Source organism: Leptonychotes weddellii, chromosome 4, assembly GCF_054177405.1.
Source record: "Leptonychotes weddellii isolate Sample4059 chromosome 4, ASM5417740v2, whole genome shotgun sequence".
Taxonomy (NCBI): Eukaryota; Metazoa; Chordata; class Mammalia; order Carnivora; family Phocidae; genus Leptonychotes; species Leptonychotes weddellii.
The window spans coordinates 162,492,070-162,507,996 of record NC_138372.1 but is presented as its reverse complement, the minus strand read 5'-3'; the positions used below and the strand labels follow the sequence as shown (position 1 = coordinate 162,507,996).

At 49.7% G+C, this 15,927-nt stretch overlaps 1 protein-coding gene across 1 annotated transcript in view; it reads left to right on the top strand.

Moving 5' to 3' along the window:
• OC90 (otoconin 90) overlaps positions 1–14,283 on the top strand; it is a 30,042-nt gene extending 15,759 nt beyond the window's left edge. The window contains exons 8-13 of the mRNA XM_081817214.1: positions 399–449; positions 3,904–3,957; positions 8,137–8,253; positions 9,356–9,527; positions 12,187–12,293; positions 13,831–14,283. Of these exons, the coding sequence (XP_081673340.1) occupies positions 399–449; positions 3,904–3,957; positions 8,137–8,253; positions 9,356–9,527; positions 12,187–12,293; positions 13,831–14,168 (839 nt within the window). The 3' untranslated portion in view covers positions 14,169–14,283. The remainder of the gene's footprint in view (positions 1–398; positions 450–3,903; positions 3,958–8,136; positions 8,254–9,355; positions 9,528–12,186; positions 12,294–13,830) is intronic.
• The last annotated feature ends 1,644 nt before the right edge of the window (positions 14,284–15,927 follow it).

Below are 15,927 nucleotides of genomic sequence, written 5' to 3'. Positions count from 1 at the left end.
TCTTCTGAGTCTGGCGCTCTTTCTTCTGTGCCATCTGGTTCCCTTTGGAACAGAGGTCTTCCCAAGTAGGGATGTCCTGTTCCACAGCCACAAACCCTCGGGGCCTGCAGACCTTTCATTGCCATAGCCTGGGTCTGCTAGTGTCACCGCCCTGGCCAGAAGCCGGAACTGGCTGGAGTCCCTCCTGAGCCAAGGTCCTGCTGGGCAGCCTGAGCCCCAGGATATGTACGAGGGGCAAGGGAAGCCTAAGACAGAACCAGCAGCCCTTTTCTGGCAACACTGCTCATAGCCCCCTTCCTCCCTTGGTCCAGCAGTCCCAGCTTGTCCTTTGGGACTCGTGGTACTTGGTTTAGACACTCGGTTCCATCAGTCACTGATTTGGGAGCTTTCTTTTTCAGTGGTTCCCGTGGAGCCCACGAACACCAGTGCAATGGCCCTTTCAGGAGAAGGTGAGCACAAGGCGGCCAGTGTGTAATCCAAATACCCACGTTTTGATCGTACCATCTGCCTACTGGCTGGAATTAGCTCCCCAAAAATGCCCCTTGCCCAGGTTTGCACTGAAACTGCCCCAAGATCATTCCAGAGCCAATCTCAGTTCCTCCTGACCCCCCCCCCCCGATCTCTCCCCTCTATGCTCTGCTGTCTCCCACACTCCTACTCCCACTTCAGTAGAATTGTCAGATGCAGGACATTCACCCTCAATCATCTGAAGTTGCTTTTCAATGAACAACAAATACTTTTTTTAGTATAAGTATGTCCCAGAATTTGCATGGGATATACTTACACTAAAAGGTGATTGATTGGTTGTTCATGTGAAATCTAAATTTAACCAGGCATCCTGTATTTTTATTTGCCAAATTTGGCAACCTTATGCCTCAGGGAGATCCCTCTGCACAACCACCTCCCCAGAAGTGTGTGTTATCGCTCTTCTTGGCTCCTGCTATGAGAACAGAAGCAGACGCTCTTGGTGCAGCTCCTTCCTGGCTGTCCTCCGTGTCCAAGGGCATCGCATCCCAGACAGCTCCCGGACAGCCTGTGCCTTGGACAGCAGGTCTAGAAAAAAGAAGAAATGGCACCTACTCCAAGCCGAAGCTTCACCATGTGCCCTGCCCACACAGCAACCATTCCCAGCAGGATTGACAGGGGCCACTTCCATCCTAAACTGAGGACAAATTTATCTCCCAACACACATGCACTCACACCCACGACCTAGCAGTGCCCACAAATGCCCTCTAGAAAAGGAGGCAGCCTGAATGCAGGCACAAACATCAGTTACGAAGGAAAAAGGTATAGGGCTCGTGATTGTTCTTACCATGCTGGAATGAAACAATTATGTTTTGGACTCAGGCAGCTTTGGGATGGAATCCTGGCTCTCCCACTTTTTAGCTGCAGGACTCTGGAAGCATGGTTCGACCTCTCAAAGCTTCAATTTCTTCATTTCGGACAGCAGGGATTGGCAATTTTTTTTTTTCTGTAGTGGGCCACGGAGTAATAATTTGGGGCTTTGTGGGCCATACAGTCTCTGTCACAATGACCCAAATTTGCCATTGTAGTGAGACAGCAGCCATAGACAATCCGTAACTGGGGGGGGGTGCCTGTGTTCATCTGCAGCTTCATTTACAAAAACAGCTTGAGGTCTAGGCCATGGTGTACCAACCCCTGGAAAGGGATGGTTATATCTGTCCTTCAGGGTGGCAGGGCTGGGGCTCGAGGCCTCCACCGCGTCTGTCTTTACCACTAGACCGAACTCCCTCCCCCGTGGACTTGCTCCAGCAAGGGGGGACATGATGGCCCTTTCTCCCAGAGAGAGGTCTCTTCACCCAAACATAGGCCTGATGCTAATCTGACTCCTTGTCACTGAATCAGGACCAATGTGTCAATTAATGTTCCTGATCAGACTGCCATGAGCTTTCTCTCCTGGGCCCCCCAGTCCGAAAGCTGTCTTGTTTGCAGGGGATCCCTGCCTGGCTTATGTGCTGAGTTGGGTGGACAATTGAAGTAGAGTGGTTTCTTTCCACAGTGGCTACTGGGACCAGTGCTGCCCACTGACCAGTCCCTCCAGGACAAGTAAGCAGGGCAGACTCCATAGGAGCACAGCACGGAATCCAGTGGAGACATGCCTTCTCAATACACATGTTCAGTTCTGATGACCGCTCTTTGACAGGCTTGGAAGAAATACCAGTAGACCTATTTTTCAGATGATGGAGGACACGGAGGCTCTGGGAGGTTAAAAGTTACAGATGGTCCATCATGAGACCAGCTGGACTGGTCTTGAACCTGTCCTCGGGCTGCAAGACTGGTTTTGTCTCCATGATATGGTAGTGACTTATGGGGAACAGCCTTGCACCTGAAAACATCTAGGCAAGGATGTCATCAGAAGTGACCTAACCATTTACTTTGCTTGTGGTGATGGATAACCATGGATTCTTTATTAATAAGCATAAATCACTCATAATAACCATTTACCAATTACTAAGAATGAAGAGATAAACAAATGGATTCCTTGATTAAGAGGCAGGGACACCAGGGAGGACCTTGGTGGGCTGGCGTGTTCCTAAGCCCCTCCATATAGCCTCTGAATCCTCCCCCTGGTCCTAGGAGGCCCATTTGACAGATAAAGGAGGCACCCTAAGAAGCAGTTGTTTGCCTGGGGTAATAGGGCATAGGATTCTGTTAGTTCTGAACCTGAGCATTTTGCTTTGAAGAGAACCATCTGCTTGGTTTAGAACCTTTGAGGTTCTCTCTCTTTGCTGGAGCACTTTTGTATGTCCACATCATCAGTCAACCTCTGAGCCCGATTTCCACAGAATACCATCATAATCTTGATCTTTGACACATTGAATTTAAGGCAGGTCCTTCCTTCCCCAAGCCTGTTGGAGTTACCTTTGCTAGCTCTCTGTGGTAAGGTCAGAAGAGAAGTAGCAGCCCAGCTCAGTGGTTAGGACTGTCAGCTATAGCCCTAGGTTTGCATTCTGCCACTTCCTAGCTCCATGACCTAGAACAAGTGACCTGTGTTCTCTGTGTGTCCCCTTTCTCAGCTCTGAATGAGGGTGAGGTGGTTGTTGAGTTGGTACAAACCAAGTGCTTAATGCTGTATCTGGCATGTAGTATGTCTTTGTCCGTTCTAGCTGCTACAACAAAATATCACAGACTGAGTCATCTGTGAACAACAAAATTTCTCTCTCATGGTTTCTAGAGGCTGGAAGTCCAAGCTCAAGACACCAGCATGGTCAAGTTGGGTGAGGCCCACTTTCTGGTTCATAGATAACCACCGTCTTGCTGTGTCCCCACATGGTGGAAGGAGCCAGGGAGCTCTGTGGGGGCTCTTTCATAAGGGCATGAATTCCATTCATGAAGGCTCTACCCTCATGACCTAATCACCCTCCAAAAGCCCCCAAGACCATCCCACTGGGGATTAGGTTTCAACACATGAATTTGGGGGAAACACAGACATTCAGTCTACAGCATAGTAGGAGCCTAATAATGGTTAAACAATAACGGACTCGTTTTACCAAGAACCAGGGCTCAGCAGTCTTTTGGGAGCCACAGAGCAGGGAACTAGAATCCACAGTTCTGCTGCCTTGTTTCTCTTTGTTCAAAAATATGTGATTAAAAAAATTTTTTTTTGTTCGAACTCCAGAGAAGTCTGCTTTCCTAAAGTATTTCAAAGATGCACCTGCTTCTAGCCCAACAGGCAGCAGCTGCCTTTGCCAACACGTCTGTGTCTGGGGACAGCAGCCTCTTTGTCTTAGCAGTGACCCTGCCATCACCAGCTCCCCTGGGAGGTGACGAGGCGTGGAGCAATGTTGCCTCCTGTGCCCATGGGATGGGAACTGCTCCCGGATACCAAGGTGGGACAGGCTGGGGTCAACACTCACCCTGTCTCTCTTCTGTTGTGGGCAGAAGCGGGCCAAGACCAGAAAGACACGGAAGCCACTAGGACCACATCCCCTCCAGGTAAGCACACTCGGCTTCTCCAGCCTGCGGATAATGGCTGTCCCTATACGTTTACGAGCTCAAGTGTGTTCTAAAACACGGGAAGAATCATTGAGGCTAATTTACTTTTATGCTGTCCCCACCCCCAAAGTAGACAAACGAAGTTAAAAGGTAGATTCATTAGTAGGAAGAAATGGAACCCTACCTGATAAAGAGACACATTTAGAAAAACAGAGAAAACTGTGTTTTGTTTTCTACTTAAATCCCCTGTACTTCCATGTTATACAGATAGCCACTTTTACTATCTGAAGGTGCTCCCTTCTGACATCTCCCACCTGCCCGAACATATCCATGAATATAATTAAAATGCATTTGAGATCACTTGGCGCCACGGCTTTGCAGTCTGAGCTGTATCACTTAAAAAATGAGATGATATTCCCTGACATTAAATATCTTTCTTTTTTTTTTTTTTTTTAAGATTTTATTTATTTATTAGAGACAGAGAGAGAGAGGCAGAGGGAGAAGCAGGCTTCCCGCGGAGCAGGGAGCCGGATGCGGGACCCGATCCCAGGACCCTGAGATCATGACCTGAGCCAAAGGCAGATGCTTAACCATCTGAGCCACCCCAGCGCCCTAAATATCTTTCTATAACATGATTTTTAGTAGTGGCTATACCATAGTTTCTGGTGTGGAATACCATAATGCATTTAACCAATTATTTCTAACATTTGTTCTTATCAATAATAGATATACACCTTATACCCATCCACTTCTGATTAATTTGTCACAGTAAATTCCTAGAAATTGAATTACTGAGGGTGTAATCATTATGTGTATCCATACAATATGTATGTATCCATATGTTGCCAAATTGCCCTAGAGGAAATTCGAAACAACTTACCCTCATACTTGTATCCCATGGCTGATGCTGCCTACTATTATTTAAAAGCAAGTGGACAAAAACCTCTACCATGTTAATAGAAAAAACCCACAGTAGCTCATTTCTCCCCCTTCTCCTCTCTGATGAAAATGGAAAGTCATGCTTTTTGTATCCGAGCTGGGCTGGCCTCTCACTCTGGGAGCTTTGGACCAGGCCTGGACAGAATTCCCATATCTTAACTGAATTTAGGGAGATGGGTCACCAGTGTCAGTGCTAAGGGCATTGAGACTTGGGCCAACTTTGCCCTCAGGTGCACAGTGAGTGACCTTCTCAGGCTGGGGATGCAAGGGCAAGAGGAATCTGTTCCCCAAATGGGGCAGCCATTCAGGAAGAGTGATGAATGCTGCATGCCCTCATCTAAGGGGATGAGGTGGGGGGTCCCACATTTGATTAGCACCAAGAATCCAGAGAGTTCTTGCTCAGAGGGTGAGGGCTTCTAGAAGGACACTCAGACTCAGCAGGGAGCACACACGGACTTCTGGGGCTCTTTCTGCTTGTCGAGTTTTCCGCCTGGAGTCTTCAACCCAGATCAGATGTGTCTTCACACTCACTGAGTGATTCTAATGGCTGGTCTTGACTCTTCCCTCCTTGCTAGGCATTTAGCTAGAAGGATTATTCAAACACCAAAACAGGTATTATTAATACAGTTTTACAAATGGGGAAATCAAGACTGAGAGAGGCTAATGATTTGCCCAACATCACATAGCTAGTATGTGGCTGAGCTAAAATGCACACTCAGATTTCCTTACCTCTAAAACTGGGTTCTACCCACTCCACTCCACTGACTGGGTGAGTTTACTCAAAAAGAAACGGAGCCAGGTGTTTGTTAAAGGTGGAAAGAAAGATTTTACTCAGGTTTCCGTAGCGGGGAAGAGAGACTCCAGGGTAACCATGTTCAACTCTGATCTGTATGGAGATGACTGGGCCTTTTAGAGGGAAAATGGGAGGGTGGACAATAAGCCGGAAGTCCGGCAGAATCAGGGGAGGGGAAAATTCCAAAAAGGGGATGGGGGCTGTTTTCTGAAAACTTAGGCAAGGCAGGTGTTGGGTCAGTGTGGGTCTCAAGCTGTAAGTTCTTTGGGCTGCCTTGAGCTTTCTTGGGCAGGAAGTCAAGAGGAAGCGGGAGGCTGGGTCATCCCAGGGAAACCAGGCTGGGGTTGGTTGTAAGTCTCGTAGTGTGGGGGCAGGGCGTTGATGAAATAGTTTGTGCCACGAGTTTGCAGTTCTCATAGGTCAAGTTTGAGGCCTGGTTGAGAAGAGGGCCCAGAGGAGCCTGTCTAAAGTCTGGTCAAGGAAAGAGTCTGTCAGCTCCCAGCAGTCTGGAGCATGGTGAAAATGAACCAGTTCATGGGTTTCTGTTGTGGGATTGGAGAGGGGATGGGGCATGATGTTAGTTAGACCCAGAGGACTGAGGGTGCAACATGGCCACTAAAGCCCTGCTCCCACCCTCCAGGGAATAGAGCACTGAGCAAAGACATGGAAGCCCGGATGTATGAAGCAAACCAATATGGCAGGTTTGGGGAGAGACTGCAAGTCAGGGGGCCCCTGAGATGCCCAGGCTTCTCCCAGCGCTCTGGGTTTGCAGACAGTGGGGCAGAGCCTACAAAGCTCCCTTTGTCTGGACCAGACTGGGTTGGAAGTGTCACTGCCTCTGGTCAAGAGAACAGGTGGGGCTGACACAGAGCGAAGGGAGACCTGGATGGCCTGGCACTTAATTCAGACTATGATGAGAAAGTCTTCCAGGATTCCCAGGAGTTCGAGGCGGGTTGTGCTTGCCTACGTTACTGAGCACCAGGAGTTAGCTTCATTTCTCCACCGTTCTTATCTCTTCACTTGTGAACACCATGCATGGCAGGCTCATGGTAGTAAATATGACATAGTCTGGGACAGTCCTGGTCGCAAGATGTCATGCAGCTGGTCTAGCGTGGGGTCCTGTCCAATGTAACGTTATCACAGAGTATGTGTTTGTTATATTTATGTTCCATTTATTTATTTAATATTTTAGCACAATACATTTCATTTATTTATTTTTGTTTCAAATTTTTATTTAAATTCTACTCAGTTAGCTTGTGTAATATTGGTTTCAGGAGTAGAATTCAGTGACTCATCACTTACATATAGCACCCAGTGCTCATCACAAATGCCCTCCTTAGTACCCATCCCCCAACTAGCTTACCCCCCCACCCACCTCCTTCCATCAATCCTCAGTTTTCTTCTCTATAGTTAAGAGTCTCCTATGGTTTTCTCCCCTCCCTTTTCTTTTTCTTTCTTTTCCTTTCTCCTGTGTTCATCTGTTTTGTTTCTTAAATTCCACATGAGTGAAATCATATGGTATTTGTCTTTCTCTGGCTGACTTATTTCACTTAGCATAATACCCTCTAGTTCCATCCACGTCATTGCAAATGGCAAGATTTCATTCTTTTTTGTGGCTGAGTAATATCCCATTGTATTTATACCACATCTTCTTTATCCATTCATCAGCTGATGGACATTTAGGCTCTTTCCATAGTTTGGCTATCGTTGATAATGCTGCTGTGAACATTGGGGTGCATATACCCCTTTGAATCTGTATTTTTGTATCCTTTGATAGTGCAATTGCTGGGTCATAGGGTAGTTCTATTTTTAACATTTTGAGGAACCTCCATACTATTTTCCAGAGTGGCTGCACCAGCTTGCATCCCTACCAACAGTGTAAGAGGGTTCCCCTTTCTCTGTATCCTTGCCAACTTCTCTTGTTCCTGCCTTGTTAATTTTAGCCATTCTGATGGGTGTGAGGTGATATTGTGGTTTTGATTTGTATTTCCCTCATGATGAGTGATGTTGAGCATCTTTTCATTCCCTCATGATGAGTGATGTTGAGCATCTTTTCATGTGTCTGTTGGCCATCTGGATGTCTTCTTTGGGAAAATGTCTATTCATGTCTTCTGCCCATTTCTTAACTGGATTGTTTTTTGAGTGTTGAGTTTGGTAAGTTCTTTATAGATTTTGGATATTAGCCCTTAATCAGATATGTCATTTGCAAATATCTTCTCCCATTCCATTGGCTACCGTTTAGTTTTGTTGATTGTTTCTTTCTCTGTATCACAGAATATTTGGAAATTCTCATGTAACATCTGTGGATCTACAAGCCCAGATTGAGGATGCTATCCTAACACTTTGTTCTTCTGAAATATCTGCATTTGGGGTTGATCGTGTGTCCATCTGCAAACCTCCTCCTGAACTGCTTGTTGAATATGAGCCATAATGTTGTGCATTTTCAGGATCTGCAGAGATTGTTGTCTTGACAAAAGGAGTAACCATGGTCCCCGCCGGTTTAAAATCTTTGGGCTTAGCTGTGTCATCCATCAAAAGTGGCCTGGAGGAGACAACTGGAAAAGGTGAGTGGGAGCAGGCAGAGAAGCCTCTGTCCTCTCTCAGACTTGAGATCCTCTGGATGGGTTGGTAACAAAGGCCCTTAGGCCATGGTGTCATACCGTGACCTCTTCATGTCGGTGGGACTAGAGGGGACCACCCCTTGCCAGGTGAGGTCATGGGACACAGAGGGGACCCGACTTGCCTGTGGCCACTCAGCTGCTGAGCTGGGGAAAGGGGCCCACTGGCCTAATGCTCCCATCCCTCTTACTGGTGCCCAAGGGAAGAGCTTGGCATGGTGCACACCAGGTTGTTGCAAAGAAGGAAACACCTGGGCTTTCACTCCCTCCCCCTTCTCTCTCCTCTTCCCAGGGGCCCCACTAGTGGCCCTGCACCTGCAAGGAGCTATGGCCACAGAGGAGGGCTTTGTTAGTACCAGGCCAGCCCTCCACAGCATGCACTGCAGAGTGATGGAAAAAGCAGCATTTGAGAGGGAGGCTGGGCTGGGAGCTCTTCGCAAGGGCCCTGGCTTCTTGGTTCCCCCCGCCAACCCGCCACTGAACCTGTGATCATGGGGTCTGCACAGTGGACTGTAGCCAGGCTTGGCCAAAGTTGCAGGCAGAGAAGGAGGGGACAAGGGTGGAGAGGAGGGTGCAGGAGGGCAGAGGCAGGGGCAGAGAAAGAAAAATCAAGGGCTCTGAAGGCAAACCCAGGCAGAGTGTGCTAACCTGCTGGAGTCAGGAGGCCTAGGAGGACAGACAGGATGCCTCCAGGACGCTGGGCGCTGCCCGGGCCTCAGCGGGACATGGTCACTCTACTCAGCAATCACATGTGGCTGAAGAGCACCTCTGGTCCTGACAAGCCCCCCACCCTTCAGGGGGATTTAACCAGGAGTCTGGGCGGAGCTGTAGAGGCCTGGCAAGGAAGACTGGCTCTCTGAAAGCCAACTCATGCCAGATGGGATGCTAGACAGGGGGACTAGCCCGTAGCAGCTTTCCCAGCAGAAGGGCAATGGGAGGTAGGAACACAGCATTTCCTCGGATGTTCAGTACCCATCTGGATCACTGCCTGCTGGTGTGAACTCTGTCCTGATGTCCCCGCTCTCCTGACAGCCGTGTTTCTCCTCAGCCTGTGACAGGTTCACCTTCCTGCATCTGGGAAGCAGGGACAATGCATGGGTGATGCCTCAGCTCGGAGAGATGCTCTTCTGCCTGACATCCCGATGCCCAGAAGAATTTGAATCTTACGGCTGTTACTGTGGGCAAGAAGGACGAGGCGAGCCAAGGGATGCCCTGGACGGGTAGGGACATGTGAGGGTGGCAGGCCGGTGGTGCTGACTCTGCCCCCCGTGGGAGGTGATAACTCTCCTCTCCAGTGGGCATGGCTTCAGGCTTCACAGAGAGCACTGCCTGACTCGGGATGGCTGCTCACCATCATGGGCAGCTGAGGCTCAGACTTGTCCACGGTCACTCAGCGGTGAAGGGGCGGAGCCACACAGATCCTGACCTGTCTATGTGGTCTTTGGTCCAGGTCTTTGCCCTGCAGGGGACCACATGAAGGTTAGCTTCTTAATAACTTTTTTTAAAAAGATTTATTTACTTATTTTTAGAGAGAGATTGAGAGAGAGAGAGAGCGAGCAGTGGGGAGGGACAGATGGCAAGGGAGAGAGAGTCTTAAGCAGACTCCGTGCTGAGCGCGGAGCCCGACATGGGGCTCAATCCCACAACCCTGAGATCATGACCTGAGCCGAAACCCAGAGTTGGACACTTAACCAACTGAGCCACCCAGGTGCCCCAGCTTCTCAATAACTTTTAAGTATAACTGCTCAATTTTATATCTGCCACTCTTGGAAAAATTTTCAGGGACCTCGTGCATTGGTGAGTCCATTCATTCATTTATGTATGCATTCAACCCTCCTTTCTTGAGCTTTTGCTCTGTGCCAGGCACTATGCTGGGTGGTGGAGACACACAAATGGTTAAACCTGAAGGAAGCAGAGGGAAAGAAACTCCCGGCATCCCCAGAGGAGCTGCCTGGTGCAGGAGATGGGCACTTCAACCAAAAGACCACCAACATCATAAATGCGGCCGTCAAAACAGGGGGAACAGTGGAGGAGTCAACCTAGACATGAGCTGCAGGAATATTCCAAGAGTGGAGTTGATAAGACGTAAAGCCTGGCCACACGTGGGGACTGTCCCAGCCCGTGGCCAGTGGGCTCTGCGCTCAAAAGGTGTAGGACCCTTGGGATGGTGGGGTTGCTGAAGGAAAATCCACAGCTGGAGTAGATACTGGAGACAGGGAGAAGACAAGGCTCAGTGTCGTTAATATGCAGCCTGAAGTGATGGTAGGCACATGGGGCACGTCACCTGCAGGTGTCTGGCTGGCTGTGTCACTCCCCCAGCCACCCACCTCCCTCCCCTTTCTCCCCTCACCGCTCACGGCCATCTGGCCCTACCATCCGACCAAGCTCTGCAGGGCATCCGGTGGGGAGGAAGGTAGGGGCTCTGCTCCCAGGCCACCTTCAAAACTTACCTCCCACCGGGTGACACGGAAGATGTGTCTACTCTAGCAGAGTGTAGACCACACTGTGGAATCATAAGCATGTCTACATGAGCAAGTTCAACAATGTGGGCTCCACTCTCCGAGACAGAGTACTCAGTGAGACAAAGCAAGCGGTAAGAGTCTAGGCAGAAGTCACTGTGTCCTGTTGAACCCCATGGAAAGAAACTGGGGTCGCTCCTGACCACTGGCCATATTTCACAAAAACATGAGATTTGATCGGGCAGGAAAGTAAGTTACAGTATGGCTTCCCTGACCTCCATTGGGAAGAAATTAAAACAAAGCCATCGCCTTGACCAAGGAAGAGTTACTCAAGTTGATCTCATCTTCTGCAAGGGTGTCTTTTCAAAACTATGTATACTTTACCTTCTGGGCAATTTGAGTGACTTCTAATGGTATTTTGATCATAGGTGATTTCTGATTTATTCACTGACTTTAGATTTTAACTATGATATTAGCTTTCCACCACCACCTGCCCCAGGCAGGTGCATGCACCAAGAGTGTGTGGCTCAGCCGTGAAGACAACTGAGTGGGACTGCCATTTGTAACCGACACAGACCTCCAGCCATTGGCCACTGTGCCAGGCACAGTGGTGGTGCTCCCCCCATTGCTGGCAACATGGGAAGGTGATACTTGGCTCAGCACAGGCTCTACAGAAAGGCATCCAGCCATGACGGAGCCCTGCTCTGGCTGTGGCCTCTGATGCCATGTAAGAACTATTTGAGGATGGGGTGAGTGAGTGGTGATAGGAAGATTTTGGGAGAGTGGGAGCTCCTCTGGGCTGGAGCCGTCACAAGATTCCTCTGGATGTCCATGTGGCTGGGGGACCTGCAGACTGTGAGGCTTTATCAGGCCCTATTGGGGGGTTGTCTAGACACCAATTCATTCCCATATGGTTACTGAGGTCTTGCTCCATGCTGGACGCTTTGCCAGATGTTGTTCTTTATTTATGCTCAAGATCATTACTCTGCCCTCTTTCAAGGCTGGGGTCCAAAGGGGTGCCCTATGGATGTGAGATTAACTGTTCTATTAGGTAAAATGTTGGAGGGAGTGGGGTCACTGCTAGTCCTGATGGTACCTTTATGTAAACGAAAAATGGCACCCCTTCCTCAAGACTAGTTCCATCTGTTGGCAAATTACTGGCATAAATATACAAATCGTTATCTTTGCAGTCAACAAAGTGGTTATAAGAATACAAAAAAAGATTTTTTGTAAATAATAATATACATACAGTGTGACTGACAGTTTTAGATGTGGCATCTTTGTGCAGTGCACAACCTAAACAACCATACATGGTGGTCCTATGTGCACTGGAAAGGAGGGCTTGGCTTCTCTGTAGGGACTGTGGGAGAAGCAGTCCTTGTAGGAATTCCTGACTCAGCTGGGTTTTCCTTGGTCTTAGGTGCTGTTTTTCCCACCACTGCTGCCTGGAGCAGGTGAGGAAACTGGGCTGCCTGCTTGAGAGGCTTCCTCGGTCACCAGTGGAGTGTGCGGACGGCACAGCCAAGTGTAAGTGCTGTGGGCCTGTTCAGTGAGCTATGCCTTCACTCAGGTCAGGCCTCCCGATGCTTTCCCAACCACGTTTTCGTCCATAATGTGATTTAATACTTTTCTTAACCGTGGGGCACACTTACTCCCTGATCCTGCTGAGGGCACGGAAGTTCAAGAGGCTAAGTCAGCTGCCGAAAGTCAGAGCTGGGTAGGAGCAGACCAGGAACAACAGAGCCCATGCTTGTGGAGTACCTGCCACGTGCCGGCCAAAGCTCTCAAGATGGACTAACAGAGTTAATCCTTCCAACCATCCTGTGCAGAGGCCCCCGAGTCCTCCCTTGACGGAGGAGGCGGCCGAGGCCGAGGTCACACTGTAGAAAGAAGTTGGTGGTGGGAGCAGGAGTGGGGCCTGGACTCTGCCCTCGCTCAGCAGCGGCAGGGACCTCCCTGCCTCCTTGCGTGCAGGACCACGTGCACCTGTCACGTCCGGGAGCCCCGTGCCACTCCCGCACTCACTCACTCACTCATCTATCCCACACGCCTTTCCTGGGAACTAGGAAGGCACTGAACAGGCACGATCCCTGCCCCAAGTCCCCCACAGCCTGGAGGACAGACAGTCGGGCAGGTGACTGCTCTCATCCCGGGTGGAAGGTGCTCACCGGAGTGCAGAGGCTCCGGGAGTTGCGGAGGGGGTCTGAGCCCCCAGAGCAGGACGCGGCGGCGGGAGAACTGAGCAGAGTCAGAATGATGGTGAGGAGGGATCTTAGAAGAGGTTGTCAGGTTCCCAGATGGCCACGCTGGGTGTGGATGTTCCAAGAGAAGTGAAAAGAGGAAAATCGTGGCATTTGGGGAACTCCTGGCAGTGTAAGAACAGAAAGTGGGGGTGGGGGACGGCTGCGGTGCCAGGTGAGGCAGGGAGTATAAGTATGCCCCAAATGGATATACTTATATGAACATATTGATCTGAAATTCACATTTAACCAGGCATCCCATATTTTATCTGGCAATGTTAAAATAGACTGCACCAGAACTACTTCCATCTGACAAAGGGGGAAGGTCTGGCCCAGAGAAGTAAGGAAGTAAGATATTTAACAGTTCTGTCCAAAAAATATTTTCCGAGTGCCAACTCAGGAAATAGGGGTCAAGGACTGACTTAGGTGCTTGAACACATGGGCTCTGCCAGCAAGGTTCTCCATCCAGCGAGAGGGAAAGGTAAACACAGACACAGTTGATTCATGCACAATGGCATTAACACACACCCTGCTGGGATAGAAGGAGCCACAGGTGGGATCTGATGGGAGCCCACGGGGAGCTATTCCCTTTACCCTGGGGGCTCAGGGAAGCTTTTCTGGAGGAGGGGGTGCCAAGGGGAGTCTTGACAAACAGGTATGAGTTCACCAGGAGAAAGTGAGAATATTCCCAGCAGGGAGATCACGGATGCTGGACGTCACGAGGCTCCAAGATGGTGGGTGGGGGGACAGGGCTGAAGCGGCAGGCAGGCTGGCCACATGCCACCCTACGTCACACGTCTGCCACTCTGTTCTTGCCCTCTAAGGTGTGGGGCAGAGCCTGTGTGCGAAGCTGCTTTGTGCCTGTGACCAGACGGTGGCCGAGTGCGTGGCCTCTGCCTTCTTTAACCAAAGCCTCAAGTCATCGGGCGCACGTGAGTGCCAGGGCCACCAGCTGTCCTGCGAGGACAGCATGCCTGGGGGCCCTGTGGCTTCCTCCCCTGGCTCCAGCTCTGAGGAGGACAGCAAGGAGGCCATGTCCCACACAGAGGGCCGCAGAAGAACCAGAAGATTTCTGGGGAAGTCACTGGGTCCTGTGGGGACTAGGCGACAACATGGCCCCAGAGAGACCCCTGGAGAAAGCAACAAGTGCCCCCCACAATAGGTTCCTCCCATTACTGTCCTCTCTTTGTGCCTCCATCTCTGTCCTCCCGTCCTCAGCACAGGCTCAAAGGGAAAAGAGCTGGTGAGCCCCTTGCATTGTGATGCTTGTCAGCTCGCATGGGAATGTGTTCTATACTTCCTTCAGTGCACCCTGGGAGCTCAATAAAAACTCCAATCAGTGTTCGTTTTGGTCTTGTTTTGAAGAAATGCTGTAGATACTAGTGCATGAGTAAATGCCAAACGTAAGATGACAGAGCCATGGAGCCAAAAATTATCTCCACTCCCTCATCACTGAAAGCTACTTTACCTTCTATTAGGAAAAAAAGGGGGGGTATATATTTAATCAATCTTAGGGGATCACCTGTGGGACACCAATAACCCGAGGATATGTGCCAAGGACTAAAACGACAGCTTTTCTGGTATGTGCCCCTAAAAACACACCTGCCATTCAAGTTATTCTGAGTGTCCATGTGCCACGGCCACCACCACCACGAAGAAGGTCCCAAAACTTCCAGCCACTGGAATAAACCGTATTAAAAAAAAAAAAAAAAAAGTCGAGGACCCAACTTTTTTTTTTTTAATACGGTTTATTCCAGTGGCTGGAGGTTTTGGGGGTTTAAATGCCCATGCTGACAGAGGCAGATTAATATCATGGTAATTGTAAAAACTTGAAATTATATCCATCCTTCTATCACTCACCAACCCTTTAGAGATTCTCCCGTGTTACCAGGCAGAAGGTAGTGTGTTACGAGAACCTCCCTCCATATTCGACAGGAACACGAAGTCCTTAGTTCACATCACATCCTTGGTTCTCAATCCCCGTAAATCACGTGTCTGGTAGTGAGATGGTAAGAGTCCCTGCCTGCTCCTCAGACAGGAAAGCAGAACCGCTAGAGTTCAGTGCTGCTGACCTTCTCATGGTAGGAAAATATTCTGAAGTTGGCAACAAGTTAAGAAATTAAAAGGTCGTGGTGCCAAGCCAATAGCAGACACCCTTCCTTCCTTGCCTTCCAAGGGATTCATGTGGTGAGCACCTTTTTTTTTTAAAAGACTTTTTATTTGAGATAGACAGCGAGAGCGAGCGAGCAGGTGGGGAGGGAGAGGGAGAAGCAGACTCCCCGCTGAGCAGGGAACCCGATGCGGGACTCGATCCCAAGACCCTGGGATCATGACCTCAGCCGAAGGCAGTCGCTCAACCAACTGAGCCACCCAGGCGTCCCGTGATGAGCACCTTTTGGTGAATCCAACACATTGGTACCTTTTTCACCTGGTGACCTTTTTTTTTTTTTAAGATTTTATTTATTTATTTGAGAGAGAGAGAATGAGAGACAGAGAGCATGAGAGGGAGGAGGGTCAGAGGGAGAAGCAGACTCCCCGCCGAGCAGGGAGCCCGATGCGGGACTCGATCCCGGGACTCCAGGATCATGACCTGAGCCGAAGGCAGTCGCTCAACCAACTGAGCCACCCAGGCGCCCTCACCTGGTGACCTTAACTAACCACCAAAGCTGGGTTCTCCCAGAAGTGACCCCTCTGACAAGAACTCGAGAGCAAGTTTAGTTGGCAAGTGAGGGAAAGCCTGCGTGGAGGCCGAAGAAATAGGGCAGGAAAGGTAGCCAGTGAAGGATGCGTTACCAAGCCAGTTACAACTAGAATACCCTACACACCGCGAGAGGAGAGAGGTGGGGACATCAGCTTCTGTCACATCAGCCTTTACTCCCGGGGAGGGGCCTGCTGCACACGGGAACAAAGCAGGCTCCGTG